This window comes from Danio rerio, chromosome 10 (genome assembly GCF_049306965.1).
Source record: "Danio rerio strain Tuebingen ecotype United States chromosome 10, GRCz12tu, whole genome shotgun sequence".
NCBI lineage: Eukaryota > Metazoa > Chordata > Actinopteri > Cypriniformes > Danionidae > Danio > Danio rerio.
In genome coordinates this window covers 25,057,561-25,082,041 of record NC_133185.1, presented here as the reverse complement: position 1 = coordinate 25,082,041, position 24,481 = coordinate 25,057,561, and the positions used below count along the sequence as shown (strand labels likewise).

Genomic DNA, 24,481 nt, shown 5'->3' with positions numbered 1-24,481 from the left:
TTGCTTGCCATGGCCACATCCTGTCACCAATGGTCACTGTAAGTCTAGTTGCCGGAAGTCACCAGCTCTCCATTAAAATGAATGGGATTGTGCTGTGTGAATGGGGCTTTACTAACTAATCCAGATAACCCAACCATTATTAACAGCACTGCGAGATCCAGTGCTGGATTAGCTGGATTGGAAAAACAGCCAACCTCGATTTTAGTCTGAATAAACGCATTTCCAACCAGGATGTGCTGATGCAAACAGAAATGTCATTGGACAATGGGTGGATTCTGATTGGCTAAATTAAAGAGTTCTTGATGCAGACCACTGATACATTTGACATTACAATTTCATATGAATCGAAGCTTAAAATTTAATTATTTAGTAGAACTAAAACTTATGGCTGCAGACTGTGATTAAATGGCTGTTTTTGTGTAAGTATGTGTGTGTGTGTTTCCATGTTGGTAGCAATTAATTTTGAGGTTGCACTGGTGCTGCTACCAATTTGCCTACCAGATAAGGGTTGCCATGTCCTTATGCATATGAAAAACATTAAATGGCAGGGCAAATATAACCGCTGTACTCATTTAAAACACAAGTCACACTGTGCGATCAAAAAAAAAAAAAAAAAAAAAAAACAGCACGCGCACAGAGCAAATGTGTTTTACATACAAATTCACATAACATAACTCTTGTAACATTTAATGAGTATTTTGAAAAGGACATACTGAAGGATGTTCATAAAAAGCAAAAACAAAAATACTGATTATTATATTCAGTTTTCTCAGTGCATTTAACATCTATTGCTATCATTTTACTAATTTTAAGACTATCTGCTCTGATTAAAGATCGTTTATGGCTTTTTAAAGGAGCTCTTATAAAAGACAATGAAAAAAAACATGTCTATATTTATCAATACATTTTTATACTATGTACTAAATGTCATCAGGCTAATATTTTTATAATTACCAGCCATAAAGTAACTTTTATTTAAGTTGTTATGTGAATTAATAGAAAAATTACATTATATGTTTTGCATACTTCTAGTGTTTTTATAAATGAACAATCTGTCGAATTTACATCTTTATCCTTAAACTCAACATATTGCCACTGTCCATTCAAGCTGTGATATTTATTTCTAAAAGACAAGACATGTAATTTTGATACTACATGTCCGAGATACCAGTGCCACAGCTTTGAAAAATGATTTAATAAACGCTATTCAAATGTTACATGGAGCCTTGCAAAACAAATTGTTTTACTTAAAACATTTTGTTCATTTTGATTTTAAGTAATAATAGTAATAATAATTATAATAATTAGGGTTGTCCAGATCCAATCACATAATCGGAAATTGGGCCTGATCACGTGGTTTCACACTCAATCGGTATCGGACGTTACATCCCAAATAGGACTCGAATGCATGTATGCATGTATGTATGTATATAAATATTTAAAAACTTTTGATTGACCTCTTTCTTGACAGACAGACAGAAACAGCAACATGTGCGGCATGACATCACTTTGTTGAAAAGACGCTATTGGTTAAATGCTGGCAAAGTAGAACACAGAAGCAGCTTGAAGTGGAAAGCATGCGTTTGTCTGCGGTCTGGAGTATTATAAAGTTGATGACGACAACACTGACATAGTAAACAGTGTGATATGTAAATTTGGGATTGCCTGCCGTGTGTTTTGAGGTGCTACTTGTTTTATATTAATTTTATATTTCTTGTTGCACTAAAGTCTAAAAAAGTGAAGAATGTTTTATGTATTATAGAAGTATTGAATCGGGTTTCAATATCGGCAGATACTCAAAATCAAATGACTCAGACTCGAGGGCAAAAAAAAACTTGATTGGGACATCCCTAATAATCAAAATATGAATCAAAAAAATAATAATACAACTTTACCAGTGAAAATGTTAACACTGCAAAAATGAGCTTAAAACAAAGGACTTTGAAAAACTCCACAGCAGCAGCTTGAAGCATAATTATTAGCCAAATATTTATCGAACGCGTTAAACAAGGGATTAATAAAACTGCATAAATGGCAGGTGTTACAATTTTGCACAGAATCTGTGTGGGTCTGCTTATGATCATCAGCTGCTAGAGGAAAGCAGACAGCCGTTCCTGTGTGAAGGCTTCAGTTAGCTGTCAGCGTTTGTCATGACAGGGATGATGGCTGATGTAAATCTAAGTGGGGAGTGAAGAGCCCTGACGAGCGCCGAGGGATGTGATTGAGCTCTGAGCCTGTGGCCCGTCATCCAATACTCTCCTGACACCATCCCTCTCGGGATGCCAGCATGGTAATGGGGAAAAAATTGCCGTGACAGGCTTGAATGATAGGATGTGGTAAAATCTCATTTCGTTCTCTTGATAACGTTTACAGACACACACAAGTTACGAGTCGAAAAAGAGTTGAGCTTACATTCTTGTTTAAAGGTGAAGTACTCCGTAAGATGCCGACACTCGTGGTTGCCTCTGAGGAGGAAGAGGGTGGTCGGGTGGTTGATCTTCAGAGCCCACAGATAGAGCACACACTGCAGAAGCAAAAACAAAAAGCACATTAACAAAAACCTAGCAACAACTATATCTGCTACTGTTGCACTAATGCTTTCAATACCTATGCTTTTGTATGTGTACTTATATTAAAGTATTCTTAGTATGAAAATACAGGTCACTGAAAATTTAAAACTAATATTTCGCAGTACGCCAAGATGTGCCAAACATGAAATCCTGCAGACTAGGGATGGGAGCTATGGAATTAAATATATACAATTAGATTTTTTGTTATTTGTTGTGATAACATTATTATCGACAATATACATTTGAAGTTAGAATTATTAGCCCTCCTGAATTATTAGCCCCCTTGTATATTTTCCCCAATTTCTGTTTAATGGATTTTTTAAACACATTTCTAAACATAATAGTTTTAATAACTCATTTCTAATATCTGATTTATTTTATCTTTGTTATGATGACATTGCATAATATTTTACAAGAATTTATTTTTTGGGGGGGTTGGGCTGGGTGATAAAATCGGTATCTTTATTAATTGACCAGACACTATTATCAGTAACGATAAAATAAAGTTTGGTAAGAAGGGTATATAGTTTTATTCAAATGTAATAACATGGAGTGACGTGATGCATGCGCAATTGCCAGTTACTCCTAGTTGAAAAAAATCTGAACTTTTCAGAATGCCACAAACATTTTATTTATTAAATTTAATAGTCTCTTATGTTTATCATATTACAAAGAGATTAGTTATTTTGTTTAAATATTTTTGCATTTGACTATTAAAACCCTTTGCCTTAGTAATATTGCTAAACTAAATTAGTGCTTAAATAAAGAAAAATTCTAATATTCATAAATGAATTGTTAAAAAAAACATTAAATAATTATCAATACCGAATTATATGAAACCTGATACCTATGGAGTCAATATAAGTTCATATATACTTGCAAAATAAAAGTTTTTGCAAACAAAAAATAGAGTATTGAGCAATAAAATAAATGCAAATCTACAAAAGCCGCAAAACGAAAATTTGAGAAATAGAAATTAATTAATTTTGCTAACAAAAATAAAGAACTGCAAATGAAAAGCGGTGTAATAAATAACTAAAATATTTGCAAAAAAAAAAAAACTATATATATTTGCTAAACATTTTTATAGCATTGGCTTTACATTTTTTTTAATTGCAGTTCTTTTTTTTGTTAGCAAATTTCATTTTTATTTCTCAAAACTTAATTTTCTCTTTGTTGATCTTCATTTTTGATAGCAAAATGTTTTTTTTTTCCTTTTTCACAAAAATAAATTTGCGCTTTGCGGTTTTGGGAGATTTGCATTTATTAATTTATTTTTTGCTCAATACTTTCTTCTTTTGTTTTCAAAACATTCTTTTATTTTGCAAGTATTTATGGCCCTTGATTGACTACATATTGTGATATATTTTTTGCAATATTGCCCAGCCCTATGTTTAAGATACTATTATTCAGCTTAAAGTAACAATTAAAGGCTTAACTAGGTTAATTAGGCAGGTCACTGTATGTTGATGGTTTTTTCTGTTGACAATAATTTTTTTTTTTTTAAATTACAATTTAAAATTGTTTCAAAAATAAAATAAAAACTGCTTTTATTCTAGCCGAAGTAAAACAAAGACTTTTTTGTATAAGAAAAATTATTATATTAGGAAATACTGTGAAAAATTCTTAGCTTTGTTAAACATTACATGGGAACTAATTAAGAAAAAAGGGCTGATAAATTTCACTTCAACAGTATTCACCGCCGTCGAGCGGGCGTTGCCATTTGAATCTTTTTGTCTAGCGACTTCCGTTCACATTCACTTCCATTTATTTTATTGACTTTAAAAACTGCTCGTTACTCTGCTTGATGCTGCAATTTGATATTTTCTTATTATATTACTGTACTTGGTCTGTATAGTCATGCAAACATGTGTTTGTAGAGCAAGTAGTTTGACCATTTTCTGCTGTTTATTATTCCTAGTCATTTCTTCCATAGGCGACTGAATCGGAAGTTCGAAGACAAATTGCAAAACCAGGTGCACTTTCGCATTTTAGAATAAGGTCAATATAGTGCAGAGATCTTCAAACTGCTCCTGGTCTACAATCCAACAGAGCTCAACTATAATTAAACATACTGAAGCAGCTGAATTAAGCTTTTCAGGATCATATTAAATACATGCAGATGCGCTAAACCAGGTTTGATAAGCACTAGGACAGTAGGTCACCATGAGAAGTTTAAGACCTCTGAAATAGTGTTGTGATAACACGTTGATGTTTTTTTCGGTTTCATTCATGCTGGATGCTAGAGGGCAAAGAAGATCAAGATGATAGAAGCCTAATGAAATGGATCAAATTTAAACACAAAGAAAAGCTTGTGACAATATCTGGATTTCTTCCTCATTCTGTGAAATGAAACCACGTCTGGTCACAAAAAGGAGTAATGTAAAATACTGGACTGGTGTTATGGAGTGAATATAAACTAAACTACTGCTACTGTATGAAGTCATTGCACAGACCATTTGCAGGTTTGATTCGCATAACTAGAAGTGTTTTTTAACAAGCAAAATTTTATTTTTAAACCATTAAAAATCACAACAGTCATGAATCATATTACCCTGTCAATATGGACCATGAAATAAAGAGACTGATATTAATATATGTTCCATCATGATCAAATACATACTGACACAATAATGGTGAACAATCATTAGCGTTCTCAAACTAATACGCTGGAAGGCCAAGGCACAGCAGGTTTAATGTTTAAGAGGATTATCCATCCATTACTCCTGATATTTTATTAAAAAGGAATAGATCATTCAAAAATGAAACACATTTGATCATAGAAGTGCGCTAGCATACAGGGTGTGCAAAAGTTCTCAATGCATAGTTTACCCAAATGTTCTTATTTGTCACTTTGGTTAGTGCCCAGCATTTAAGCCCGAGCCCGTTGGGGACTGACTTTATGCCCCTAGGGCCAGGCTTCAGGACAATTTTCACGTCATAGCTAGCACGCATATCAGGCTTTGGACCTGCTTTAAAAATGTTTTTTTTTCTTAAATAACGTAATAAAATATTTGATGAATTCGAATGCATGTGGTCCAGAAGTGCTAGTGATGCTATGTGCATAGAGAATTCAAGCCACATGCAATGGAGAACATTAAGCAGGGTATATGCAGGAATCCTAAAGGTAATTTAAATAATTTTCTGAGGTCTTAAAGTCTTAAAGCTAAGACCTCATTACCATTTTAAGTTCTAATTAGTATTAAACCTTTAACTTACTAAACAGTTGTTAATAAAGAGTTGTAGCTAAATCAATGTAGCACAGCCATGCAACAGAACTCAGATAAGCTCGGAAGAAACAAAGCTTAAAAGAATAAATTACACGGTTGTTTTCAGCGAAAGGCTTTTGGCATTGTTTAAACTCGTCTTTCCCCAACCAGGAGTACGCAAACTTACATTTTCCCATTTTGCTGTCTGTTTCGCTTTACGCTTTAGCAACATGTGGAGAGCATCACATCACCTTCCCATGTTTGTCGCAAATTACGTGATATCACCCAGACAGAGGAGCTTGGCCAGAAGTGCCCCAGCCTGAACCAACCGTGTGGATCAAGCACGCCATTGTTAATATTAGGAGGAAAATAAATATATTTATGCTTTGTTAGAGTCAAACACTGCGTACAACGCTTGAACAAAATTTAAGACCTCATAAAAATGCAATTAAGACTTTAATAACTTATAAGAGCCTTAATTTTCTCATAACTGATTTATCAACTTTTAAAACTTTCTAAGACCCCGCAGACACTCTGTAAAGAGAAAAATTGAAACTGGCAAACTTAAACAGTGAAAGAAACTCTAGAGGAAAGGCAAACTTCTGGTCAACTTTTCAAATAGTGACAATTTTTAAATTAGGAGCCAACTGGTTATGCACAATGCACAACTTGTAAATTGAGTAAACTTACTATGGACCACATACCGTTTGAATCTAGATGTCACTTAAAAAAAGAAAAAAAAAAATCCAAACATTGCGCTAAATTATATTGATTTTAAAAAAGGGAAAAAAAAAATTTCTATTAAATACCAATCTGGTCTATTTTAATGGCTGTAACAGTATAAGCGGAAAAAAGAGAATCTTCGGATCAAACATTTTGATAAGCTGTTAGACAAGAGCAGGGCTACAGCCTGTGCGTCCCTGGTTAAAGCTTAGATTTAAGGCCTGTGCAGGACTCAAGCTTTGGTTAGTATACTGCATCCAAAGTGTAATGGGTTGAATTGGGCTGTGTTCAGACCTGGAAGCTTTGGTTGGACAAAAATGAATTCTGGTAAAATTGCTCTGTTAATGCAGTTATTGCTATGCACAAGGGGCCATTCACACAGAAGATGCTTTTCCATTCCAATGCGCTACTTTTCCATTTTGCTTGACATTTTTGAAATGCTGTGTCAAGTTGAAAGAATTTCAACTTTTACACACAGCACCGCTCAATGTCATTCCCTAAGCAGTGGACAAGGAGGAACTCAAAGGCGGAGCAAGAATCGCAAGCTTCTGTTTACCGTAGCAAGTTGGCATGACGACTGTTTTACTTGATAACAACATAGCAAGCACTTTAAAAACAAAATCACAAAAAAAAAAAAAAAAAAAAACATCCTGTGCGCAGCATCTTATCTTTTTAAACACAAAGCAGCGTTCTGTAAATGGTTTCTCAGACTGCTAAAAAGATTTGCCTCTGTCTGCTGCAGTAGACCGAAATATGAACAACACACATCATAGGCATCTAAACAAACCAAAAACAAGATGTTTACAGATTAAAAAAAACAAAGAATGATGCTTAAAATACCTGGAATTTGTCATTGTTGAAATGCTGCCCAATTTGATTTGATGCATTAGAAACTTGTCCAATCTCTAACTTTTAAACAGTAGGATTCCTTTTAAAAGTGCATACAGCAATTAATATATCATTACATCATTGCAAACACAACCACAACGTAGAACGACTACCACGGCGTAGAACATTTGGCAGCATTAAGAAAGACTGCTCTTTTTACATTCCCCTCTGACACAATCCCTCAAACCAAAGCTGAAACTAGAACTATACTCTGTAAAATGATCATTACGGTTTGCTTCATACATGCCAGTCACTCTGCGTGTGCCATTAGCTCATCTCCACTATCCCATTAGACACCCGCAAGGCTTTACAGTTCACACCTGGTTAGATGATTAACCGCAGAATAACACTGCACAACGGTGAACAGGATTGCAGTATTAAAGTCAGCATGAAACAGAAGTTAGATAGAGTGATAGAGTTTTCTTCCCCATTGTGAATAGGCATGGGCCGGTATAAGATTCTGACGGTATGATAACCTTGAATAAAAATGTCACGGTTTCAAGGTATCACGGTATTGTGCTCACTGCTCTAAAATATACTTTCTTTAAAAGTCTGGGTAAAAAATTAATCATAGACTTCTGTGGTCTTTATTAGTTTCTAAAATAGAGATTTCTTTGCAATTTAAAACGCCATCTTTGGATGTTTTTCCTGCTGGAGTCACTGTTGTCCTAAAAAAACATAACAAAAATATCATACACATACTTTAGGAACAATATTACAGAAAATTTTGGTGGTTTTCAAAATCTTAACTTTTCCAAACTGTGGTATACCTGGAAAACGGTTATCGTCCCATGCCTACTTGTAAAACATTCAAGTGAAACAACATCATGAACAAATGGGGGGATGGGTTTTGTCCATAGGGAGCAGTTGCTAGGTTCTAGAGTTTAAAAATGTTTATAGAAAATTAAATGAACAATAAATGTTACTGTTAACTACAGGTTTGGGAATTAAAAATTAATTCCAATTCTGGAAACAAATTCTTAAGATTAATATTAAGATCTAGAATATTAAGACTTCAAATCCTTTTTTTTTTTTTTTATCTGTCAGACCCTTTAGTGCTTGTGAACTACCAGAACCCTAAACCTAAATATGGACTGCGGGAAGCAACCAAACATGTGGCTACATTTAGTAAAGAATGAGGACAAAGATAAGTGTGATCACTGTTAAAAAACGAATATGCTGAAGGGCAAGGTGTCACAACCAACATGACCAAGCATCTGATGTTGCTTCTAGGGCTGCACGATATTGGAAAAATGTAACATTGGGATATTTTTTTATTTTGCAGTATATATTGTGATATGAATACAATTTCAACAAATGATCTTAATATTTGGAAAGATTTATATTGTTAGTTTAATAAGGATGATTCTGCAGTGGGAATAAACGATCTTTAACATTTTGGGGGTCCCCTGACACATTTTCATTGTTGTCTGTGCTATTTGTAGTGCATTTGCATGTGTTGTGAGCATTTCATTAGTCAGAGATTGATAAATTAAGATTTACAATTTGCATCTCCATAAAAAACAAAATTTATAAACTTTTTGGGGTCACCCAACACCGTTCCATTGTGGTCTGTACTATTTGCAGTGCATATTTGTATTTGCATGTGTTGAGTATTTTCATGCATAACAATCTATAAACACAATTAAGAAAAAAATGCAACTATAATAAAGTGTTTTATAGTCTTCCGAGTCTAACGGTATTAAAGTACAGCAACTAAATGATAAAAATTAAATTCAATTAAATGAATAGTTAGGGTCACTAATGGTCTCATTTTTTATACCGTAATCCCTTTAACATCATTACACAAAATCACAGCCATCAAAAACACATGAAATGACAATTTATAATATTTAACTCAACACTGCATATCCTGCGATGTGACTATTGCGAATGATCGCATTGCAATATCAATGCTGAAATGATATATTGTGCAGCCCTAGTTGGTTCTCAACATTGAATTAAACTAATGTACTGTATTTGATTCACTGTGCATCCCGAGAGCAGAACGCCCTTCATTAACAGACTCTAATACGGCAACAACACAAAATGTTGTTTGTGAGCCACTTTTCCCTTTTACTTCAAAAGGAAAGCTCAAGCAAAAAAATAACTGAAGAGTGTCACAGGTCAATAACTGTGTTCAGTCAAAGCCAAGGACTGCACCCCTTTTATATTGTTAAGTCATCATCGTTTTGGTAGGTGTTACCTTAGAGGGAAAAATCTCTCTCTTTTATAGAACTATAAACCAGCCCATTAGCAATGTTTGTTTATTTCTAGGGAGATGACAAAGGCAATCCACCCAACATACACACCCCTTCCAGGTCCAGCAGCTCAATGCTGTTTTTTTTTTTCAACTATATTTTTTTACTACTTCATTGAAATTGAATCTGGGAATGCAAATCGATAAGCAGAATTGGAATCAATAAATTCAAAAGATGGTAGAAAGTTTAACTAACGAATCACAGTACGCAAAGCATGCCAAGAGACGGCCCACTCTCACGAAGGACTGAGTCAGACTATTCTTTCAAAATACTTATAGTTGTTGGCTGTATCAGTAACAAATGTATGCATATACACAGTTATTTAAGTGAATCGTTTGATATTTTTTCAATTTAACCACAACAAAATACCTATGAAAAATATTCCCAAAACCAGTCCTGTTGAAAAAGTGGACGGTAGGGCTGCACGATTAATTAAAAAAAACAAATTGTGATCTCGATTCAACTCAACACACGATCTTAATTCTGCTTTTCTACGATTCAGCAGATTATATTTTCATGGTCAGGAGAGAAGCATAGGCGGTCACACAAGTCTTCACATTGTTTTATACGAATTGCTCAGCAGCATGTTTACCTACAAATTGCAATAAAGGTTTCACACTGTATTTACTGTATTTATAAGGAATAATTCACCCAAAGATAGAAAATCTGTGTTAATGTAATGACATATTCAAAACCGCGAAATTACACGAGCTGACACACTGTTTGTTTATTACCAAGAGGATGCGCGCATGTCTGCCAATGATGTCTACATTAGTGAACAGAACCTGCATTGTCTGTGAGTAAAGGGTAATAAAGTTGGAAAAAAAAAACGTTCAGTTTGTTGCAGAGTGATCGATTCTCAGGAGCTGTTTTATGAAGTATGATTTGCATGTATCTTTTTTTTCCCTCCAAGTGACGACAGCCACGACATAAGCAGTGAAAGTGAAACCAAATATCACATTTTAGCATTATGATTACCACAAGCATTTGATATGCTTTTTTTCCATAGCGAACACAAAGTGTTGTGCATGAAAATAAATGTTTACTGGGTCAGTATAACTGCTCTAATGTTGAATGCAAGAGGGAATAAGATGACAGATTTTATTTTATCAGTGAATAAAAGGGTCTAAAATTGATGTCAACGACAAATGACAAGCATGTGTCTCAAACATAATAATTCAACTTTACAATAATTAATAGTTTTATTCTGATGTCCTCACTACTGTAAATTAACAACCAGGACAAATTTAAAGTCTGTTCAAGTCCACACAAAATGTAGCATTTTAACCAACAGTAGACATATGCCTAATATTATTATTGTTGTTTTACCATTTGTTTAACAATAATAATAGCCTCCTTATATTAAGCTTTATTTTACATCTACAAAATAGTGATCTTGATTTTAAGCAAAAAAAAAAGAAAAAAAAAAATGGTGATTCTCATTTTAGCCAGAATCGTGCAGGCCTAGTGGATGCCCACTAATCTACTCAACTGAGAGTTGATTGGACTGTTGCATGGTTGTGGTTTGCTACTGGCTGACCTAATATGAGTGACAGGTTTACCTGCCCTGGCACTACACAAAAATAAGTAAGTAAATAAATAAATAAATAAATATTTAAGGATAACCTAGAACAAATGCAATATATGACAAAAATACTGTAAACAGTAACAATTGTCGATTTGATTTTAAGATGACTCTGCAGAATACACTTTTTTTTCTTCATCCTGTCAGGAAGGATATGCTGCTTTAGGTCGCAGTTATCTTTAAAAAGGCCCAGCAGTGGTGGCTGTTTCATCAAGTCTTATACTGACAGAAATTGCAAAAATAAAGAGTTCTCCACACAGCTCTGGGTTTTGGGGTGGGGCAAAGTCTGGTGGCATAACCTACGGAAGCGTTTGATGACTGCAGCGTCCCAGTCAGAGGGAGTTAGCGGGTGGTGTGGCGGATGACTGAAGTTCAGTGCTTTGTGGCCTGTGATGTCCAGGGTGGGAGTAGGAACTCAGCCTGGCCTTTGTTGTGAAACACACATGCTTCTCTTTCCATGCATCTCAGGTGGCCGGCGGCCCTGGACCCTCAGCTGTGTTTGATGGTATTGAGCAGCGGTGTGTCTGCTCTCGTACGCAGCCTCTTTTAACCATGACATTTCTCCCTTTCCTGAACTTTGCAGCCAAACCGCGACGCAAAGGTGGAAGCTTTTTGAGGACTCACACTCACCAGCCCATTCAGAATGACATCAGACATCAACCCCAACAATATAAAAGACGCCAGCTGATAAAGCTTACCAGAAGTTTTCTCTAACAAGAAAAAAAAAAAAATGTACACATAACCCCAGTGTTGAGAATCACATTCTCTGAACTGCAGGATGGCAGGATCAATAAATCCTTTAATGCCACTTGCTTCATCTTTGTGGTTGCTTTACAATGACAACACGGTGTTACAGGCAGGGGTGACATGCTGATTGCATCATCATAATACATGGTACAACAGAGGGTACTTGAATAGAACTGCCACATGGCATATTCAGAGTGCAAAGACACTTAAAATGTGAATGCATTTAGTGTTGACAAAGCACAAGATGTAACTTCATTTGGCACAGATGTGTTGAAATGGCCTTGAAATTTTCTGAAGACTTTGTAAAGAGATTATAAAAGGGAATTAAACAGAAAACTAGTCTCTTTTTGAAAAAAAAAGAACCCTCTGAATTTCTAATAGAGTTGTCTTTATTGATGACATTTGTGGCATGCTAGTGATGCACGGAAATACATTTTTACTGAAGCAGGAAAGTACAATGATTTTAGGCAAATTCCAAAGCCAAAATTAAAAAGTTTCTGGTAAGATAAATTTGCATAACTGAACTTGGTAGGCTCTTCAGATTGTCTTAAACCATGTCTTTATACCTCTACGTCAAGTGATCAGCATGACCCACAGCCTTCCTTGCACGTTGTTGTGCATTTATACTTCTCTGTGCAATTGTGTCACTCTGCAATAACACTTCCGCAAAGCTAGCTGGCAGTATGTTATAATGTTCCTCTGTGTCGAGTATCTTCGCTGGTGTGTGTGTTTTTTTAATGCTACCTAATATACAAGTAGCTAAAACTCACTCATTCTGAGGTGGGGACCAGTGGACATGCAACAACAATAATCATAAGGTAAACGCAAAACAAAACTTTTTAACTTGGAGCTCCTTCACAGGACTCAACACTTGTAAACACTCGCTCCAATGGGTTACCGCGCCTCTCATCCCCACTCACACTTGTCAGCGATACCAAGCCCACCAATCACAGAGCTTGTGCTATGCGTAGTCGCAACATGTTACATTTTTTTGAAAGGTGCACGTCAGCCACGGTGAGGGGTAAGCGACTGCGTGAAGGCTGAGCCGGAGCATACGCATACGCTTGAATCGGTTGATAAATCAGACACAATCAAAACTTTTTAGGGAAATTGCATTTTTTAAAAATCAGGTTTTATTAATTCAACCTTTTTTGGTTGAATAGTGAAGTGCCTGTAAACTGCTGGAATGCTTGAAGTTTCTCCACATTGTGTGCAATATAGATGTTGATATGATCAATACCATTATTTGCTAATTAACCCTGCACAGTTAGTCCTGTTCACTTAGTGTTCAAAAGTGTCATTATTAGGATCAAAACCTGAACCAGGAATATCATCATCACATGCTCAAATAAAAATCTGATGCAAGATGTTTCTTATGACTACTGAACCGTACTACCTCCATATTATTCACCTTATTTTTCGAGTACGAGCGGATGCAGCCATTTCAATCTTTTTGGCTCGAGACATTCGGTCTTATTCACTTACATTCATTTTTAGATATTAAAGGGTCACGAAACACCAAAACACATTTTTTGAGCTGTTGACAGTCGTATATGTGTCCCACACTGCTAAAAACACTATTAAGACACCTATATTACACTAAAAAGTGTAAATTGGTTGTTTTTGCGTTATTTCAAGCAAATTCGTACTTCCGGTTTGAAACGAATTTTTGAAGCTGCGTCACGGTCATGACATAATAGCCTTTATTCCAGCGTGCAGACTGGACGTCTGTGCCAGAGTGAGTCTTATTACGTCTTACAGTGTGATGCATTAATGCATAAGTAAGGCTTGGTTTAAACCAATCAGCGCACTCTATTGTGCAACTTCATTAATATTCATTACTATCACCGTGTTTTCAGGACAGAGACGCCACGTTGTGTTGGCAAAACAAGCGTGAAGTGTTGCTTTTATAGTTTGCTGCAGTTAAGTTTCGTTTTCATTTTCTCTCTGTGAGAGCTCAGAGTCACGTGTGGATTACAGTGTACGCGACGCTCGACAACAATAACTTACGTGTCTAAGGAGAAACATTGTTTACCTGAGAGCTGTTCTCATCTGCAAACGCTGAGATCTGGAATCGTTTGTAGTATTCTCTTCATAAAGACGCGGCTCTAGTTGCTGGTGATTGTCCTGTCTCTACAGATTTGGTAAGTGAGCGACCAGTGCTCTTTGTTTATTCAGTTTGTTCGTATCTAACAAACTATTGCACAGAGTGTAAACACGTTAGCACCACAACCAAACTTTAACCTCGTGTAGGGTTTTTACCGCATTTAGTGACCGGAATAACACGCGCGGCTTTCTGACGCTACCTGCCGTGTGCATCTAAGTTTCCGGGAAATGCGGAGGTTTTTTTTCTCTCATTCGCCGTGTAGTATAAAACATTGCATGAAAAATACACGCTTAGAGCAGCCCCTCGAATCAAATATCTCGTTTGTCGGGAGGGGCATGAATGAATTCCCTGAATGAAAGAGCCAAACTGCAGTTAAAGTCCAACATTTAATAATTTGACAAATAATTCGACTACAGATGTCCATGTATGTTAAACACCATCACTTTCTCCTGTATGTGTGTGTGTGTGTGTGTGTGTGTGTGTGTGTATTTTGACTCTGAAACTCGCGCGTGCCCAAATAGACACTCCCACACCATCCCACTTTTCTTCCTCCAACACTCCCCCCTAAACAGAGCTGGACACGCCCACTTTTCGGACTTTTTCCAAAGTAGAGGTGTGAAAACACCCTGTTGAAACGAGGGGGTTTCATGGCCCTTTAAAAACAGCTTGTTATGCTGCAAACTGATATTTGATTCTACTTCGTATAGTCATGCAAGAACTTGTTTGTAGAGCAAGTAATTTGACATTTTCTGGTGTTTATTATTCCTAGTCATTTCTCCCATAGGCAGATGTCCTGCAGATTTTGGATCCAACTTGCCTCAACACACCTGCAAGGATGTTTTTAGAAAGCCTGATATGAGCTTGATTAGCTAGCCCAGGTGTCTGTTTGGGGTTGGAACTAAACTTTGCAGGACACTGGCCCTCCAAGACAGAGTTTGGGTACCCCTGTTCTAAAACAAACAGCAAAAACGTGCACACTTCTGAATTGAAAAATAAGGCCAATAGAAGACAGGTATGCATGAGGATTCTGTCCTTTTTCTGGTGGAATTACACACTGTTTTTGGTTTGTTTAGACCGTTGGTCTGTGTTGTACTCATATTTCAATCAAACCCCACTAGAGTTACATTCTTACATTAGGGTTACATTCTATAAGGAAAGTGAAACATCACACTGGTCTCATTTTAACAGACAAATAAGGTTTTATGCTCTTAGAGTCAGTAAGGCTATAAAAACTATTCTTTGTTCATAATAATTGTCAAATAGGCTTAAATACCAATGCATGATATACAGCCAAATTTAGGAGGCAAGGTTAAATGATTTTCTATAGTAATCAACATCATGCCACAGACAATCCTGATAGAGATTAACACATATTGAACATACAGCTTTCTTAAAATACGCTTATCCAGACATTTTAGAGAGACTCAGCTGTTGACCACTTAACCCTATTTTACATACCTCATTAGGATCGTTGCAGAGTAGCACTCACCTCAATACTGAAATAGCCTCGATCCACGTAGTCTCCCAAAAATAGATAGCGTGTGTTGTGCGGGGAACCCCCCACCTCGAAGAGCTTCATCAGGTCGAAGAACTGCCCGTGGACATCTCCGCACACTGACGACAGAGACAAAATACAGTAAGACAAATGCCTGAAGTACAGCAACAACAAGTGTGACTTCACTAGAACGATATGGCCAGAGTGAAAACCTGGAAAAATGTTGCAAAGGCCAAATACATGTCTGCAATAGAGATGGAAGCAGAAATCCTGTGGGTGCACAAATATTAAAACCTACTAGCTAAAGTGCACAAATACTAGGCCCACTCAAAACAGCATGGTGAGACAAATCTATAGTGGTCACAAACAGGATGTGGCCAAACCAACAGTATTTCCTCTTACCTTTCAATAATTTAAAGTTCTAGAAGAGGTTAGATGGAAACACCATTTCAATCATATGTGCCGAATAATTTCCAGTTTTCTCTTTTGGCTGAACCATTACACACGGTGTATGTGCATGTGTGTGTGTGTGTGTGTGTGTGTGTATGTTATGAAAAACATGAGAGAGCAAAGAGTGGTTGAGGAGGGGGGGGTTAGATGTGGATAGACGTGCCCATTTATATCCACACACCTGTTTGTGTGTTTGCTCGAGTGTATGGCGAGTGCTGGGGGTTTCCTGTGGCCTCCGCTGGGGAATTAAAGTGTGGGGGTGTGCACGAAAGAGAGTCTAGGATGCAACTGTTTCTCTGACCTTTATAGAGCAGCCACATTAGGGGTTGCTGTGGAAGACTAACTCCGTATGAAAATAATCATGCTTATCTTGCTGGCTTGAGGATTATGTCGGGGTCAAGACTAAACCAAAAAGATTACGAATGATAGAGACACCCGATCAAGTAACCGCAGAACCTTGAGGGTATCTTCATGAGTCTGAGATTCTGTGAATTGTCTCCCTGTAGATCAACAAAATAACTCGCTTCTAAGGTAGCAGGTGTGTGGGCGAGTATCAACACCAGTGGGCATTGTGCTTTTCTGTGATTGTGTGGCATTAGGCTTTGCGAGAAAAGCTCCTTTGAGAACCACATCCTGGATGAAGCCGTTGCTTGTGAATCACGACAGGTTTTTAAGTGTCACCGCAAAGTGAGTCATCAGAACAGCCTACCTGTGATGGGCGCCTCGACTTCCAGCATGCACTTCTCGTGGCGGAGGATGTTGGCTCCATCGTTGATGATGCGTAGGGCCACGTCCTCCTCCAGGCGGCCCTCTTTCACCAGGTGGCTCTTCAAAAGCTCCACCTTGGGCTTGCCGTCCTCGTACAGCTCTTTCATGGTGAGCCGCGTTGTGGGAGGGTACGGCACCGCTGCGGGAGAGAGAAGAAAGGAAGACTCAATTCTTTACTCTTGTTAGTCACAGGGAAACCCTGCTGGCAAGCGTTTGATACACACAGTACATGCAAGAGGACATTATGTATGCTTTTTAACACTTCTTGCTGTACAAAATGGATTACAACTTTGTAGCAGAGCAATTTAGAACTCGCATTGATCTGGAACTGTTCAACAGAGAGTCGCATCGTATCTCTAAATTTAAAGCAGCATGTTTTGAGAGATTCGAAAACTGTGGTGAAGTTTCAGAGTCTATCAGAGCATCTGTTGACCAAAGTGTCTACAAGTTAAGGAAGTGCGTCTTTTCCTCAAATTCATAACCAGATGGTGTGTGATAAAAACAAAAAGTGCCGACAAATTTGTTTCAGTGTTACTCTAAATAAAAATATCTTAAGAGCAAGGCTTTCTAAACAGGCCACTTTCAGACTTCTGGGAGGAAAAACTCGAAGGCTTTTTTAAGCAAGATTTTACCAAGCCAATTATTCAGGAATTTAAAACAAGTTGTTGGGAAATGCAGCACATCCCTAGTGTTTGCCAGTGCAAAACTCGCCACAGTGATGTTAGGGTATTCTGGGCAGTTGCCATGGCATTGCTTTACAGTTGCTAAGGTGCTCTGTGTAAGATGATTTTTTTTTTCCAGCAGCCGAAAATGGCACAATTAGCTGCATGATTGAAGTATCACATAGCACAAACAGTGGGGGATGAGTAGCATGCTAACATTTAACTAATAAATGAACTATTAAAAAGGATTCAATTCTAAAAACCTCAAATTTATTTGATTTCCCCCCTCCCACCCCCCCAAAACAACATTATGATGATGTTAGGGTGTTCTGGTTAGTTGCTAGGACATCTAGGCATGGGCCGGTATAGGATGCCGTTGGTATGATAACCTTGGATAAAAATATCACAGTTTCACGGTATTGGGATTACTGCTCTAAAATCTATTCTTTTTAAATGTCTGGGTAAAAAAACTAAAACTTTTTCCCCCTTGAGCACAATATACTTTATTTTAGAAACATTTATAATATTTTGGAACAGTGAACATGTCAGGTTAAATAATTCAAATGAATCATTAGCTACGTTTCCATCCACCTATTTTTAAGCACATAAAAAAAAATGAAACGCCAAGATGTGCATACATTTTAAAAAATGAATAAGATAAACTATTTATTTCGATAATAAAAGATGCACATAAACTTAAACATAAACGATGGAAACACTTTTACGGAACAAATTCCAATATACGCATTTAAAAAAAAAGTCATGTGATTTTATTATAGGAGATCATGTGATGATGACAATGTGAGTGAACTGACAAAGCAGCAAGCTGAGCACCTTCAACCGCCACCACGCGTTCACTGCATGCCAAGATTGTCTTATGAGGCACAAGTCATTTATTAAATGAAGAAAAGACTCATGCAGCTTCTTCCGACGCAGCAAATTTTATTTTTACTGTTGATATTTGGCATCAGTTAATCAGGAAGTGATGATTTTGTTCTCTTTGACCCGGTGGATGGAAATGCTGCTCATCTTTTATGCGATATTCCAGTTGACCATAAAGTTATTTCACAATTTTAGATGGAAACATAGCTATTGATTTCCGCTGTCTTCATTAGTTTCTAAAACAAAGATTTCTTTACAATTTAAAATGGCATCTATGGATATCTTTCCTGCTAGAGCTACTGTTGTTCTAAAAAACAAAATAGTCATTAAAAAAAATCTTACATATACTGCAGAAACAATTCAGGAGAAAATTTTAGTGGTTTTAAAACCTTGACTTTTCCAAACCGTGGTAAACCTTGACAACGATTATCGTCCCATGCCTAAGGACAACACTAAATGTTGGATCCATTGTCTCCAAACATATCTTCATCTTCATATTATTCATCCACCAGCCAAATTTGTACAAGCAATCAGAAATTAAGCCCAATGGTGTAAAGTAGAAAATTACAAATACTCAAATTACTGTAATTTCCACAACAATTGTACTTTAGTTTAAAACATGTTCTTTTACATTTTTGTTCTGTATCTGTGCTATTTTCCCTCTATCTGTGGTCACTACTTTATTTAATCTAGTCTATGGTGATTGGCAAGTAGATTAACCAGACCTGTGATTTCAGTCCAATCACATTGCACATTAGGGCTGCACGATTATGACAAAAAAAATATCATAATAGTCGATTATTCCATTGAAATCATAATTGCGATTATCAATTACGGTTATAACAATGTACATAATTGAAGTTTTAATTACCTTTATACCATTGCAATCGCATGGCATAATATCATATTTGTTTGTAATTGTGGCATGTTGTGTAACAGTAATTGTAATTGTGTAACAGTGATCATGATTAGAAATTAGATCAATTGTGCAGCCCTTTTGCACATACAAAAATAGCATCAAAAAGACTAACTTTAAGAAAGGAAGACTTTATAAGCATACATGTTTAGAGGAGAAGCATTAGGTGTACAAGACGAAACCATTTAAGAGCAACAACAGAAAGACTAAGTTTTAATTTACACTAAGTCAGACTATAAAACAAAGAATGTCTGCTGAAATGCATGAGGACTGAAATCATGACATGTCCTTAAAATATAATCAAATTCACTACAGAATGGTACGTTTTTAAATACATATACAATTTCATGTAATCTATCAGTGCTACACAAGCTTGGTTTGTGGCACCAACTGCTGGACACTCATTGCTTGTTAGTCAGGATTTAAAGTACATAAGCATTCACATATTGTCACAGCCAGATTTCTGCCCTTTGGGTTACAGATTCGCTCTGCATGTAAATGCATAAAGGTGCACATATTAATGCAATTGATTCTCACATTGAATTAATCTCACATTTAAAATTGTTTAGTCCATGAATAGTTTGAAACACATGATGATTACATGACGTAATCTACGTTTTTAATTTGCAGGGTATGATAATTTAAATCACTACTCAAGTACTAAGGGCTACTTTTGAGTAATTATTAGAAAACATACTCATCCTCTACTTGCACTACATTTTTGGCAAGTAATAGTACTTTAGGTCTGGACGATATTGCAAAAAAAAATTATCACAATATGTTTCATTTCATTCGATATCGATAATTACTGAATATTTTTTGACTATACATTTAGGACTATTAGGATTTTTTTATTTAACCACTTTATTTTAATTTACAAACATTACAAAAGCAAATAGTTTTAATAGTCAAAAAACAAAAATATTTAAAAACAAAGTATTTCATCTCTTCATAATAAAGAAAACAAAGTGTTGAAGAGACTCCTAAATTTGATAAATAAAAATGTTACAAAGTGTGTGCAATACTAGTAAAGCATAAATACTGAACAAACAAAGCAAACGTTAAGGTGTCGTTATATATTTTTAACGTTAATAATGATACAGTAAACCTCAAACTCTGTCAACAAAACAAATTATGATAATCGAATATGAGCTTTCAAGTAAAGAAACGAACCATCATTTTTCAAATACATACTGCAACATTAAAAATTATGAAGTTGAACAACTATATTACCACCAACGCTAAAAAAATCTTTCAGAAGAGGAGCTAGTGGCTGGGATGCACACGAAAAGAAACCAAAAAGCCACTCTGGTGACATTCTTATATCCTTTTTTATTCACAATCTCCTCGCTGCTTTACGGCACTCATTTTTGCATGTGTTGTTATTCTGACTTGAAGGGAAAAGCACGTGTGCTCGCGCTCACCCGGTATCTCTTGTAACTAGGGGTCCGTTCTTCGTACCTCGTTTAAATGATCTAAGATGATTTTGCCGATCCTGGATCTTTTAATCTTGATAACTGATCTCTGGATAATTTGGTTCTTCAAACAAGTTCGTGAATCAGATTAGAATGTCTGGATGAACTGATCTGAGATCGCTGCGTGTGTTGTGAAGGACAGATCTATCGATCCTCGAAATCATGATCAGCAATGCAACGATTGGCTGACGAAACAGCAGCGTAATGACATCATCTGATTAATATTCAATTATCCATGTGAGCAAAATTACATCAAACTAGCAGTCGACGGTTTGTTAAATATGACACGCAATAACCTTCCACGTATGTTGTGAACTGCAGGCTTTACACTTTCATGTGTCAAGAGTATTTATCATGTATTTCAATGCATATCAATGTATTTAGTTCTACATTTAGAAAATATTTTCTTCATTACAGTAGCCGTTTTTTTAATCGCTGTATGGAATAACTGGATGTTTACAAAAGCATATTGGTGAAGGCGTCTGCAACTTTTGTGAAGCATAATCACTGGCATATTTACTAACATGTTCATGACTGCATTAATGTATTATTTCTTTTTTTTAAAAAGTCACATATTCTGCATTTCTATTATCATACACAAATTGTACTAAAGCGATCTAAAAAGTTCATATCAATAAATTTTATCTTTGTACTTTCATTTCGTGGGTGCAGATTGCATAAGTTTTGTTAATATAACTTTATTTATTTTATTAATAACTATAACTTTATATATATAGTTAATTTTTTAAAACTTTTTTCCCAAGTGTATATAACTACTACTGTAAGAAAATATCATAATTCGGTACTTTCTCTATTATCTTTGCTTGAACTGACCCGATCTAATCCTGTTTATATGAATTGAACCTGCTTCCGATCAGGTTTGAGCTAGAAGAACTGTTGCCATGACAACAACTCTCAGATCAGCTTCGAAGAACGAAACGATCCTGGATCATGTCAAATCGTCAATATCCAAATCCAGCTAACTAAGTAATCCACGTACGAAGAACGGACCCCAGGTGACCCTCAACCATTTTCTCAGATCATAACAAACAGAAACTGTTGCAGCTCCGATGCAAGTTTATAAAGAAAAGTGAAAACTGATGCAGTGCTTGGGTGCGCCATGTTTGTCTTACGTATATAGTCTGCCATTATTACTGAAATGTGTATGTTTCATACAAAGTGTAAAGCAGATTGGTTAGTTATACTTGCATGAATTGCTGTGCACTCTGTACACACAGAAAAGTTCAGATGCTTTTTCAACAAGGTGCAGCCTGAAAATGCGTGTGCCTCAATTGGAAATGACAAACTTACACCCCAAGCTTACTGACATTGCTTCCAAGCGCTTCATACCGAAACAACATACCAAACCTTTTTTTTTAATCAATATTGACAATGGTGTTCGGTCAAAAAATGAATATCGATACCGATTTTATCAGCCAGCCCTACTTTAATGAGAGTATGATTTTTTTCAGTATTTGTTCCACCATTAAACATTTTCCTTAACTTTGTTAAAGCATACAGCAATACAGTCAAACTAATCTGATCAATGTTAAGGCTGAATAGAATGGATGAATTCTGAACTGTGTGGATGAATTGACCAATAACATTGGTTGTAAGGCACACCCTGGACTTAACTGGTTTTGCCTGGGGGGAATTCATGCAAAAACAATGCATGACCTAACTATCCCTGGAATGTGTAAAAGTCTGTGGTTGCAAGTTGTCAAGTTATTACTCAATTCATGACAATAACCGAAAATGCATTGCTGCACGAGGTTGAATGAAAAAATTCAATGGTAAGCTGATTTCCAGGAACTAAAAGTGAAACATATGCACGGTAATAAAGGTTAACATTATTGGTCTGAATTTGGGTCTCTCCCACGAAGCTGTGTGGGTTATCAGAACACATATGGCCACAGCTGGCCCCGTCCCTTCCCCCAACGAACACGCACGGGCCTTGTTAAGAAGACATGAAGGCCTTGCCGTTGCGCAGAAGACAGCTTAAACAAACCCTTGACAACCTGGGGGCTGGGATATTACATTCAGACGATGTGCGCATGAGCGAATGCTGAGGCAGGCGGCATGCAAACAAATGCCTGCTGGAGTTGCTCTGCAACCCCCTGAGCCTTGAGCTATTTTCAGTTGCAGGAATTCCACAACATTCAAACCAGTTTAAGAGGAGTTGGGAAGTTACGTCCTGAAATTGGGGTGGGGTAGAAGGCCAGCTGTTAGCCTCGATAAGGAATCCTCTCTGCCAGGGTCACAGGCCAGGTTGGCACGGCTTGCTCTCCAGAAGAATGTGGGCCTGGCCGGCATCCACGGCTTTAAGCGCTGGGACCACAGGCATGATAGACCACAATAAAGCTTGGAGCTCAGCTGACTGCAAACCTGGGACTCCACTGGTGGAATTAGGAGCAAAGAATGAAATGGCTTTATAAAATAAACTGTTTTTGATGACTTTGGAGTCAGTTCAGGCAGAAACCATCAGAGGGTGTTGGTCTTGTTGCATGCCAGTATGAGGAAGAGTGAATCTTTCACGGCTGACAGAATAAAGGAAGAACACCTGCTCATTTGCCTGTTTTAACTAAAGCTGTAACAGGGCTATTATCTGGCTCGAGGGCTGAGTTCACCCTTCTGAGAAAATGGCAGTGAAAATGTGTAACCTCTCGGTGTGGTGCATTTGCATGTGAAAATGAAGCCCTCAGGACGGGGGGAGGATTTTACTATCAAAGTACCAGGATATATATTTACCCAGTAGTGAGGCAACTGTACTACATTAGTGGTGTACATTATTCTTGTTATATCGCAGCCCAGTAAAAAAAAAAAAGTTAAGCAACTTAGTACTTTTTGCACTCTCATCCATAGCCCAATAATAAAAATGCAATACATTAATGTCTTCAAAGATGCATATGAACATTTCATAAATAGTTTCAGTTTTATGTCATTTCAGAGACCACTGATTTCTTTTTTCTGAGGCTGGTGAGCAAATGATGAGTTTTCACTTTTGGGTGAACTATCCCTTTAAGACTTGTTTGGACCAGTGTACATGTATATTAATAAGGAAGCTAGAAAAGGCGTAACTTCCTGTGTCAGTCAGATCTGTGGTTTAATCTCACTAACTATTTTTTAAAACAGATATTAGAGAACATTTTAGGCAAGAAATCACATGGACTTTGAGGTTCTTGGCAAGGAGGACAGGAGCTATCTTGGGCGGTAAGAGCGAACCTAGAGAGAGGCCATGGTGGAAGGGTGAGAGACTGGGCCTGAGGTCCGTTAATCATGCATGAGGACAGAATAATTACACAAGCAGGGTGACGTTGACCCTGACAGCTCTAGTTTCTATCTGTAAATAAGCCAAAAGGTCAAAACATCAAATTCAACAGCAGACTGATGGGGGTCCAAAACTGTATATTAGAGTCAGCTGTGTAACTCGCTCATTTCTAGACAATGTGGATTAGATGGTGAAATGACTTAGAGTGGGCAGGGTGCTGATGTTCCCCACCCCTCAAAACAAAACAAAAAATATCTACAGAATGCAACCCAGCTTGAATTACTCTCTCATGCTAACCTTTAAAGCTTTTAACTGACTGCTGGTCCACGTTTAAATACACAACACAACAACCGCTGCACTGTCTGCCATTCTCAGCAGGCGAAAGTGAGAAAAGAGTTGCATGGAAACGTCTAGCAACTAATCAAAGCTTTTAAAGGCACTTAACCTCATCTTTCCTCCGCCTCCGTCACATTGT

The 24,481-nt window shown here is 36.8% G+C and overlaps 2 protein-coding genes across 5 annotated transcripts in view; one reads left to right on the top strand and one right to left on the bottom strand.

The window, feature by feature from the left end:
- Positions 1-24,481, bottom strand: part of ppp3ccb (protein phosphatase 3, catalytic subunit, gamma isozyme, b) — a 55,944-nt gene that overhangs the window by 23,146 nt on the left and 8,317 nt on the right. For all 4 annotated transcript variants that reach the window (NM_001080594.2, XM_005155313.6, XM_005155314.6 and 1 more), the window contains 3 exon segments: positions 2,413-2,524; positions 15,580-15,704; positions 16,745-16,942. In NM_001080594.2, coding sequence (NP_001074063.2) covers positions 2,413-2,524; positions 15,580-15,704; positions 16,745-16,942 — 435 coding nt within the window.
- The window catches only part of htr7b (5-hydroxytryptamine (serotonin) receptor 7b), a 38,659-nt gene continuing 37,999 nt past the window's right edge, over positions 23,822-24,481 (top strand). The window contains exon 1 of the mRNA XM_688581.8: positions 23,822-23,948. The gene's annotated coding sequence lies outside the window, so the exon portion shown is untranslated. The remainder of the gene's footprint in view (positions 23,949-24,481) is intronic.